At 40.1% G+C, this 11,332-nt stretch overlaps 1 protein-coding gene across 7 annotated transcripts; it reads right to left on the reverse strand.

Annotated features, from left to right (window-relative positions):
• Positions 1–7,872: 7,872 nt before the first annotated feature.
• LOC100049528 (serine/arginine-rich splicing factor 2) lies at positions 7,873–11,329 on the reverse strand. 7 transcript variants are annotated; one of them, XR_911380.2, is made up of 4 exons: positions 10,626–11,329; positions 9,670–10,048; positions 8,746–8,836; positions 7,873–8,333 (listed from the first exon to the last, which is right to left on the reverse strand). XR_911380.2 is itself a non-coding variant. In XM_011492452.2 (3 exons), the coding sequence occupies exons 1-2, from the start codon at positions 10,988–10,990 to the stop codon at positions 9,694–9,696; spliced, it is 720 nt and encodes a 239-aa protein (XP_011490754.1). In that variant the 5' UTR covers positions 10,991–11,329; the 3' UTR covers positions 7,873–8,836; positions 9,670–9,693. The 7 variants fall into 7 exon arrangements, 3 of the variants coding, with proteins under 3 accessions (XP_011490754.1, XP_011490753.1, XP_011490752.1); XR_002288570.2 differs by having other exon boundaries at positions 9,142–10,048; XR_002288569.2 differs by having other exon boundaries at positions 7,873–8,836; positions 9,142–10,048.
• Positions 11,330–11,332: the final 3 nt, after the last annotated feature.

Raw genomic sequence — 11,332 nt, forward strand, 5'->3', positions numbered from 1 at the left:
TATAGGGAAAAAAGTATTTTTACAAATTGAGTCAAGCCTGCTCTGCATAATTAAGTTGTTTTCTCCATCACACCTCATTTAAATGAAGATACAAACTTGCTGGAGCAAATGTTGGAGCAAATCAGTGAAACGTGCAGAACCACTAGTTGAGCACCAAGATTAAGAATCTAACTTTCTTAAAGATTACTGAATAAAGATAATTTATGACGCTACACTTTATGAATTTGTTGAACCCTCAATGATTTAAATAAAGATGCACCACATCTAAAATAATCACCAATGAGTTCTGTTTAGCATTAATAACATAACTGACAATTTATTAAGCAACAGTAAGGCAATTTAATGCGGTCAGTCTACAAAACAAAACCCTGTTGTAGATTTTAATCAGTTTTCAAAAACTAACCTACCGTGGACCTCTCCTCTGGCTCGTCTCGTACCCCCAGCAGTCTTCCAATTCCATCTAGGAAACCCATCTGCTATATTAGTCAAACGTGTAGTTGTAGAGTTAGATAAGTCAATCCCTCTCCAAGAGTTCTGGTCCATCCGAGGATCCCTCCTTCATGTGGACATCCCTGAGGTTTCTTCTTTTTTTTTTGTCCTGGAATCCGTTTCATTTTTGCAGTTTTTCCTTACTGAGAAAGAGGGTCTAAGGGTAGGCATGCCCAGTTTAGCTTAGTCTGTTTAGTTTAGTTTTAGCAAGTATTACCTATTGAATTCTATGACTGATTTCATGTTCTTATACAATTACTGGTATGAAGCCCATTGAGAGGACTCTTGTTGTAATATTGGGCTATGTGAATACAACTGAATTGACATTACGCTTCTAAAATGGTTGTACTGACTGTTGTTTCCTGCTGTGAGATGAAAAAAATTCTTGTTCAAATGAAAATATACCTGAAAATCTGTTTACCAGTAAATACAGTGATTTATTTCTGTAAGAGGTTATCTGGTTTAATGAATTCTGAACTTGAGTGTTTAACGCAAACTGAGACTTAAGTAGAAGTTTGTCTACTTTATGCCGGATCAAAATAAATCAGCTTGAATATTCATACTCAGATGAACAGGTTTGTGAAAGGAAAATGTCAGCCTGATAAAACTCAGTTTCGAAGCCACACATTGTTTCTGCTTGTTGGTTGGCTTTTTATAAACACATCATGAAAGAATAAATGTTCCAGCAACTCAACAGAAAGGGAAAATCACATGCATAGAAGACTCTGAAACTGTTTTGCCCTGCAGGCAACTTTATGGGAACATTTTGACGCCTAAACATCTTTCACAAAGTTAGAGACATAATTTGAAGAAATTACGCTTTGATAAAGAAATAATGCGTTCATCTGATCATTCATGTGATCCAGATGTGTCAACTTGATGCAAACCCTTAACGTTTTGTAATTCAGCACATGAAATATCAGGCTTTTATGGAAAATCCAACACGCAGGGATGGAAGACTGCAGGTTAGGGTTGTATCCAAATTCCTTCAGTACTCACTATATAGTGCATTTGCCATTTGGTAAAATCTACAGCTCCAAAATCCGGTGCCCCTAGATATTTATGGAGTTATTTCAGTCTCAATAATCAGAAATGCACACAACCGGTTTTACAAATACACACGCTCCGATTCACAAATGTCATTTTATGCAAACGTGAAAAATAAATTCGGAAATACACACCCTGTGTTTCACAAACACACACATTGTGTTTCACAAATGCACACTAAATGTTTTACAAATGCGCAATAAGTGTTTCTCACAAATGTGCACACTGTGTTTCACAAAAACATTTTAGAAATTCACAATAAATGTATCAGAAATGCACAGTAAGTGCTTCACAAACGTGATTTTTAGTTACACATGTGATGTGAACTCACAGATCATTCGAACTGCAGAATGTGCATTCAAAATCCCGTTCTCGTTTGTGAATCTCTCCGTGTGTGTGAGAGATTTTTCTACGGTGAATATTGAGACTCATCTGACGGAGCGGGTCGACTAATCTCACCATTGGCTAGTGAATATGTCAATCAAACTCATCGGCAAAGCAGGCGGGTTCGCTTTTAGCCAATCGAATGGCCCCTTACACTTTCTCTACGCTTTCTGCGGGTGGCAAAAGCCCCGCCCATATTTGATTCTGGACCAGTCGGTCGTTAGCGTGTTAGCCTTAGCATGGCTTGTCGGTTTATTTGCCTTCGGTTGTCAAAATTTACTGGCTTGTGCAACTTTTCAGTGGACCTGGTAGCAAGGCAACATTGGTTGAATGCAGTTGACATAGAATCCATCGAACTCTGTACTGGTCATGAGATTTACAATGAACATTTCACTCTGGATTGTTTGTACGTTATTCTCTTAGCTTTCATGCTAGCGTCATTTCAACACTCAGACACGGTTTTGATCATATGAAGGTGGAGGAGAAAAATCTTCAACTTCCACAGGTTTTGTGGAGAAACTGGCATCACTTTGCTCCGTACCACGCATTGGGACTACATTACCTCAAGTTCATCTCACTGTCAATCACAGACGCCCAATATGGTGTATATCCCCTGCTCAGCCCGAAGTCACTTTGATGGACCTTAATTTTATTTTTTTAATAACTCAAATGTCATTGATTTTATATTGTAATATACATATACACCTCTTGGCCAGGTCACCCTTGCAAAAAAGATCCTCATATCTCTGGGTTTTATAGCTGGTTAAATACTACACCACAAAAGATGGTCATAGAACAACAAAGTGCAAACATTCACCCTTTATTGCAGAGTAAAATTCAGTGAAAACATGGACAGATTAAAACATCAAAATTTAAGCAAATGTGGGATCTCTACTGATTTGAATTTTATTTAAACTGGAACTAATTTTCATAACTTCCTTACATACAATGAAGTCCCTTGAACAATACAGCAGTATTGATTTGAACTCTGTCTTCCTCCCCTCAGTCTCTCTTCTTCTGTATGTAATTATGTCGCCTAAATTAAGTTCTAAACAAACGGGACAGTAAAGATATAAGTCCACTCCCAAACGGTCTGAATTCCACAATGGATTGATGTCGTCTTGCAGTTCCAACATTTGTGGACCCAAAAGGGGACTGTCCCATACCAGGACATTGATCCCAGGATGAGGTTCAGCCATGGATCCACTCTCCTCCCATTCATTCTCTGGAACCAGCATATCCTGACAAAAAAAAAAAGATACTGTTTATGAACAGCGCTGTTTTTTTAATGTTTTAGATTATGTAGGAACAGAGACCCACTAATAATAACTTATATTGTTTCTAGCAGGCAGACCTCATATCTCCATAACTGTTTTTAATTTGCAAATAAGTGACTCTTAACAAAGTAGTGAGATTAGTACAGCTGATGGCTCATAATGCCAAACATTGTGATGCATTTTGAACTTGCAGATGTGCTATTCTTCCTACTTCATTTAAAAAACCAAACAATGTAGGGAAATAGTTTGCAGCACACAACAATAATACTTTTCATTCATTTTTGATGAAAATTCCTTGTAGTCATTGTGATTTCATCATACTGTTCTTGATACTTTCCACTTTAGTCGAACTGCACGCAAATCAGTTGTCCAGTACAGTGAGATTAAATAAAGCAGGGTTTTTCAACCAGTGTGCCGCGGCACACTAGTGTGCCGTGGGAAATGGTCAAGTGTGCCGTGGGGAATTGCCCTACTTCACTGATCTAAAAACATTTCCCATCTCCAGGAAATCAGCTCTTTGTTAATCCAAACAGGCACTGATAAAACACTGAGTAATTAGGAATATGAAAGATCTTAAAATGACTTTTTCTTTGTGTTTATTTAATTCTATAAAATACATTTTGATAAGGTTGACAGTACCGCGATTTAGCTGCAGCTATAACCTTGTAAGGAAAAGTCCCGCCCCTTTAACTGTCTCCGCCAATCATTCTTGAAGGCTTAATCACATGTCATCAGAAGTGGTTAAAGTCTTCACTTCCTTGTTCTTAATTCTGCTGATAAAGTCGCTCAGTTATAATTCCGGTGTCAGATTCCGGTGTCAGACCGTGGAACAAGAGAACAAAGGTTGAAAAACACTGAACTAAAGCACTTACCCGGGGATCAGAAACAGGGTTCTGGGTCAAGCCCAACTGCCACAGCTGATTTGGTGTCATGCTTTGCTCCGTCCTGATTGGATGGGTGTCCCACGCGTCACTAAAGACATCCAAACTGGCCTGAATGCGTGGTAGGAAAATATAGTGGCAGCAGAATACGTGATGTTACTGATATTGAGCAAGTCTTGGTCCTCAGGAGAGTGCAGGATGTTGTAATATAAACCAGTAACAGTCATGAAGACATCACACCAGAGGGGCTCAATCCTGTATTTGGAAAAAAGCAAAAAGAAATATTATATTGTCAGATTTATTTTTAATACATCATTCACTTTTATGTATATATTAAAGCGTCTAAAACTAGGTTCAACTCACCGTTGATTGTGTGTACACTTTTGCTGCAATGAAGCTGTTTGTGTCAGTTCTACGTACTGTGAGCATTAACTCAGCTATGCCCACATTTTGTCCTCTGTGATCTCCTCTCACCCTGACAATAACATGAAAATCATGTCTCAAACACATAATTACAAATGCATCGCCAATACGGTACACATCAATTAAAATGTAATGTTCTTATGTATGATGCCAATAAGTAGAATTTCTAGGTTAAATAAATTGCAGGAGTGGGTTACATGTATCACTGGGGAAAAAATTGAGGTGAGAGACTGAGGGGGGGGGTAAAATGTTATTCATGAGGGGAAAGAGTTTTAGAGTTGCCTTTGTTTTCAGAGGAGTCTAAAAAAAGTTATTTTATTTTTGTACAAATAACCAAGTGCTTATACTGCCTGATATGTGAATAAAAGATTTCTTTATGAATACCTCAGAGGAAAGCCTTACACGTTCACAGCGTCACTGAAGAAGGCCAAGTCTGCACAGTTGTTGTCTGCTATCTTCAGGTGCAAGATCTATGGAATACAAGTACAAATACTTTCAACTGACAGATATTTACAGGGGCAAAAATGCTAAATTCCCAATTGATAGGTAAAACAATAATACAATAGGATGATAAAATATGAAATAGAATAGAATAGAAAGGTATTTAGGATGTCACGCTTCAGCAATTCCTAGAGAATAAATAAAAACACGACAAACATGGATTAGATCATTTAGCTGTCTGAGATTAAATTACATAATTTTCAAATATTAGAAAGGGGAATTTTTTAAAACACTCTTGCTATGATAACTTGAGCTTGTAGTAAAGAACAGCTTTAAAAAAATCAGAGACAAGACACTGATCACAGGAAGCCTGTGTGTAATACTTACAGGAACTTCTACTCTAATCACTGTTGACAGCTGATTTCTCCCATCCGCCCTTTCTGTGACTACTTATCGACTACAAAACAGACTAAAAACATAATGTTTGGGATTCTTGCCATTTCGTCATTGGAAGTATAGATACGGGGAATTTAGTGGCTGTCACTCTGACACAATCTCACAGGGCTTTTCAGCACAATACGGGTTCTAACGTTAGAAACTTAATGAGGCTTCTTTCATTCAACAGTGGATTCACGTCTGTTATATTTAAAAAATGCCGTTTTCATGAATGTCATATGAATTAACTTTGTTGCACATATCCACCCCGTCTTAAAGTCTGGGTTGTGAAAAGACTGTGTCTAACTTTAACCCGGATCGCGTTTACATAAGGCAGCACACGGAACAACTAGCTAGTTAGCATAGCATCAGTGTTTAAACAAATCCCCGTCTCCAAATCAATATTTTTTATTAAACTTTCTGTGCTGCTGTAAATCCGGCATGTTTTCCCCTTAGTTCCTTATGAATCATGTTAAGAACCTACAGATTGGCTGTATATCTAGCTTGAACCGACGCGCTAGCTTAAACTTCCCTCACACTCACAGGGCAGGCAGACACAATTTGAGTCGAAAGCCGGCTAGTTTCGAGGCCCCTGGTTGGTTGTAGTTACTCGTGTTGTGTGAAGAGCTGGTATGCCAAGTATAAAACTTGACAAAACCATCATAAGTCCTTCCCCGCTTTCATAAAAAATATGACCGTACAGGCTAAGCTAAGCTAATTTGCGGTGGGGGTACTCTGCAAACGGCTCGGCTGAAGTGTTCATAAAGCATTCACACATGTCACTTGGCTAAGGAGAACGCTTCAACTTAGTATTCAATAACATTACAGGACGTACAACGAGGGAATAATAATCAAATAAGTGCATTACTTACGGGCTGAGACTGATCCCGTTCGGAAGACCTCTCCGCCATGTTTGCCGCCCGCGACCTCCCAACTGCTGTGCTGAACAGCCTCCTCCCTCGTCAGTTGAGAGTGAAGAGTGTAAGGGGCCATTCGATTGGCTAAAAGCGAACCCGCCTGCTTTGCCGATGAGTTTGATTGACAGATTCACTAGCCAATGGTGAGATTAGTCGACCCGCTCCGTCAGATGAGTCTCAATATTCACCATAGAAAAATCTCTCACACACACGGAGAGATTCACAAACGAGAACGGGATTTTGAATGCACATTCTGCAGTTCGAATGATCTGTGAGTTCACATCACATGTGTAACTAAAAATCACGTTTGTGAAGCACCTACTGTGCATTTCTGATACATTTATTGTGAATTTCTAAAATGTTTTTGTGAAACACAGTGTGCACATTTGTGAGAAACACTTATTGTGCATTTGTAAAACATTTAGTGTGCATTTGTGAAACACAATGTGTGTGTTTGTGAAACACAGGGTGTGTATTTCCGAATTTATTTTTCACGTTTGCATAAAATGACATTTGTGAATCGGAGCGTGTGCATTTGTAAAACCGGTTGTGTGCATTTCTGATTATTGAGACTGAAATAACTCCATAGATATTCCTCAGAAGTCTGCAAAAACCAGCATGCATCGATACTCACTAGATCAGTGAACGTAAACCACAATGGTTGGGTTTTAACTTTTCATGTGGGAAAAAAAAAGCATATTAATTAAAAAAAAAAAAAAAAAAAGCATTTTGCTTTTATAAAGCATCCAAGTTCTCGTCAGAACCCTGGATTCAGTTTTCATAAATGTTCTAAGTTTTTACTTTTTGGAACCCACAACATCATACTTTCATTAAAAACAAAAAAGTGAGCAGAGCTGTATCCAAATTGAGTTTAGGATCCTAAGCACTACATCAGGGGTGTCAAACTCATTTTCACCGAGGGCCACATCAGCATAGTGTCTGTCCTCAAAGGGCCAGATATGACTTATACATTCAACTAAATGTAATGAAAAATAAATGTAACTCCTTAATGTAAAATAACTGATTATTTTTATAACGTTTTAAACTGATAATTACAGCATAGAAAACATATGTTTGCTTGTTACTCTAGCATAAATCCTTTTACATTTTGTCCACTTATTAAAACCCACGATCAAACTGTCCAAGTGAATAAAGAAAACAAACTGAGCTGGAAAGAACATGTATTAGATGTGTAACATTTTACAAAAATTGTTGTATCCAATGCCTTGCATCCAACTGATGGTTTGGTGACAATTTCTCTGCATACACAAACATTGTGCAAACATTGAATAATTACAACTGCAGCCACACAAGTGTTATCAACTAAAGAAAAAATTTATTTAAGAAATTAAAAACTTTTATGCTCTCGCGGGCCAACTAAAATAACATGGAGGGCCACATTTGGCCCCCGGGCCTTGAGTTTGACACATGTGCACAAGATAGTCCCAAAATATAGTTGAGTATTTGGGGAGTAGGGAGGAAATCCGGACGCAGCCTCTAACTTTACCGAGTCACCACAAAAATCCACTTTACATCAGTTGGGAGTACAGAACCGAAACCACATAGGGAAACAGGCAATTTATTTACAAGGTTTTTTATTTGAATTTTACCTGAAGCAATTACAAGACATTTGAGAAGTTCACAAAGGAATGCAGTACAGAAAAAAAAAAATTCCATTGGGAGCAACGCTGACTCATCAACTCTTCACTAGGAATCCAACGGGATTCATCTTCAATGCAAGCATTTAAACAGTGAACAAAGACCAGAAGGACCAGGAAGCAAAAAGACGGGAGGAGAGTGAAGAGAAGAGATCTACACAACATTGAGGGAGTGGTCTTAGGAAAACAAAAAAAAAAATACGGGAGAAGATGGATGATCTGCCACACCTGTGATCTTACAAACCGGCATACGGCAGCGAAGGGTCGAGCCCCGGAACAGCACCGGGCACTCTGCACCGCAACACGCCACACCAAGTCACCAGCGCACTGCACCGCATCTTAACAGCTAACCAGCATTACTCAACTGCTACACAACTGCGCCTAGTGCACAAAAGATACACAAGAAAAAGGGTTAGTCATAGGAAAGCATCTTTGATCAGACAAAGAAAATCTGTCAGAAGAAATCAGAAGCTACTCGACTTTCCTATTGACACATTTAATGGCCTCTCGTTTTGAAGCAAGGCATTTTTTCATGAAAATTTAAGCGGCAGCATTCCAAACAACGACCACCCTTTTTTTATTTAGTTAACAGTAATTTTAAAATTAAACCTTAAACCAAACAGAAATTGAAAGATTTCAATCAAATATTTATCCAAGACAAAAGGTTTATAAAGAAAAAGAAAAAGTTTGCCAAGATGCCTCATACATCCCTTTGAATATGCTTAGTTTTAACAATGACTGCAGATTACATAAAAATATACATTTAAAGCAATTTAGACCAAGATCCAATAACCTTTTTGTCTGGATTTAGGTGTTAAAGTAGGGTCCGCTTGCTCAATGTGAGACAGTTCCTGACGTCCTTGAAGGTTCAAAACGGCAGCAACCTGAAAGAAAGGAAACAGCAGAATTAGCAAGAGCAAAACTAGTCAGTCGTGTAAAACCCTGCATCTGACCTCAATATTTAAATGTAGTATTGGTCTGACGTAATCTAAAAGTAACATTTAAATATTTTTTTAATAAACAAACCTATAAATATACTTTTCATGGCCCAGCTCTTCCCAATAGAAACGCCGGCACATGTGTAAAAAACAAACCTTGGGGTTGCATCTCTCTGTGAGAGGCAGAGAAAACCACAGATGCAGGTGGGAACACAGCTCAGTGCGGCTGCCTGTGGTCCCCGTGAACGTACCTCACCACATCACCTTACACACCAACTGACAGCCCGAACCACCGCCATGACGACCTGCTCAGCAGCAACCACCATTGCCTTGGTGGCCTGTTCCTTAGAAACTGCCATCGCCCTCAGCAACGGGCAGGTCACATGGGCGGGTCACACACTAACTGCTCTCAAACTGCAACACCCCCATCTCCTCCTCTCTTTGCAAACAGGACTCAGCAGCTTGGAGGAAAGAATTCCACATTTAAGTGAAGGTTTTGAGCGAACATCCCATGTTCCAACCCCCCAAACAAACAGGTACACATGTAATAAACCACACCCCTCTGAAATCTATGTTACTGTCCCTCCCAATGACAGTTTGTGCTTTAAATTTGACAACAAATTAAAGCACAAACGCCATTGTGTTCAGAATGATCTCAAATCCTATGTTAAAAATAACTTCAGACTTCATGCAAATTAAAGTAACTTCTAATGTGCAGCTGTGATTTGTGCTTTTTTAAACATTAAATTTTAAGTTGATTACCCCCCCTTCCCAAATACCGTGATGATGCGTCCGAGAGTGCATTAAGTCTCTGCTGCGTTGTCCTCTGGAGACTTGGATCTACTCTTGGACTTGGATTTGGATTTAGACTTGGATCTGGACCGGGACTTCGACTCTCTCTTGGATGGTGGTGTTGGGCTCTTGGCCTTGGACTTAGATTTGGAGCGGGACCGAGACCTGGAGGGGGACTTTGACTTGCTCCGCTTTGGGGTTCTGGATTTGGATTTCGATCTGGATCTCGAACGGGATCTTGACCTGGACCTGGAATCGGACCTGGACCTGGAGCGACTGTAGTGGCGGCGGCTCCTGGATCGGGAACGGCTCCGGCTCCTGGAGCGGCTTCGGCTGCGCCTGCGTCGACGTGGACTACCCGAACGACTGTGGGTTTGAAAAGTGGGGGAAGTTAACACGATCGTGTGTTCACCACCTTATACAATTCAAAAAATGATTGCCCTGGAGATTTTCCAGAGGTCTCTGCAAAACAACTATTTGCATCTGATCACTGGATTTGCGAATATAGACCACAATGCATTGCGTTTCAACGATTTTTCATCTAAAAAGACTGTACTTTATAGTAATCTATGTTTTCTGTCTTAGTAATGTTCATGTCCATTCTATTTTTGCTACAGGAAAACTATATCAAATTTGCAGTAAAAAAAAAGTAGTGAGCATGGTGTCTGTGTTGCTTTTAGAATCAACGGCTATAGCACTGCTGAATACAGAGAGCCACGTTTTTGTGTTCAATACTCTTAGGACTATATTTATCAGAAAATTAGAGAAAACGCGTTGAAAATTGAATTCAATCGATTTTACTAATGCACTAAAACGAATTAGCAATGTTAGCCAAAAGTAGCCACTGCTAGCGTCGGGATACGAAAAGTAGGCCTCAAACTATTCACTTGAGACACCATGTGCTCGACTGAGCTCGTTCACATGATAAATGGCGCTAAATTACCTCCTGGATCTGCGTCCGTATCCTCCTCCTCCTCCATATCTGCGAGGAGCAGGGCCTCTCCTACTGTACATCGAGTCCGGTGGTCTACCGTAGCGGGCCATCTGAACTCGCAGCTCTCGCCCGTCAAGGAGCGCGCCATCCATGGCATCCATGGCGTCTTCAGCGTCACGTTTGTCGAAGAACCTTACGAAGGCGAAGCCGCGGCTCTCCTTGGAGTAACGGTCCCGGGGGATATATACATCACCCACGCGACCGTACTTTTCAAATACCCGACGCAAAGTCTCAGGCGAAGTTCGGTAAGTCAGGTTGTCCACTTTGAGGGAGGTCATTCCCTCCACGTCTGGTGGGGGCCTACCGTAACTCATTTTCTTCGCCTCAAAACGACCAGGAAGCGCCCGGTAAGACTGGAAAACAACAGCTCTTAAACTAAGATAAAATTAATTTGTCTTAAACATCCACAGCGAGTGGTAAATAATTAATTTCGAAATGTATTTTTGAGCAAATACTGCCCTGCTAGCGAACTTCCTCACGCGCTGCTTTTCACGTGAAATGGCGGCATCGACGTTTCCTTTTCCCGTTTTTTGCGCCCTCGTTGGAAGCTTCTCATTGGTTGTTTAAAAACCGCCTCTTTTTTCTCCCAACCATCACACTGCCACCTGGCGGCCTGGCGTGGAACATGAACATAAAGCAACAATGAACCGCTATTT

The sequence above is a fragment of the Oryzias latipes genome, chromosome 19, assembly GCF_002234675.1.
Source record: "Oryzias latipes chromosome 19, ASM223467v1".
Classification (NCBI taxonomy): domain Eukaryota; kingdom Metazoa; phylum Chordata; class Actinopteri; order Beloniformes; family Adrianichthyidae; genus Oryzias; species Oryzias latipes.

Excerpts from the sequence above, each read along its gene's own strand:
- LOC100049528 (XM_011492452.2), bottom strand. The coding sequence starts at position 10,990 with ATGAGTTACGGTAGGCCCCCACCAGACGTGGAGGGAATGACCTCCCTC. Across the intron at positions 10,049-10,625 it reads TACGGACGCAGATCCAGGAG|TCGTTCGGGTAGTCCACGTC; the intron begins GTAATTTAGCGC and ends TCAAACCCACAG.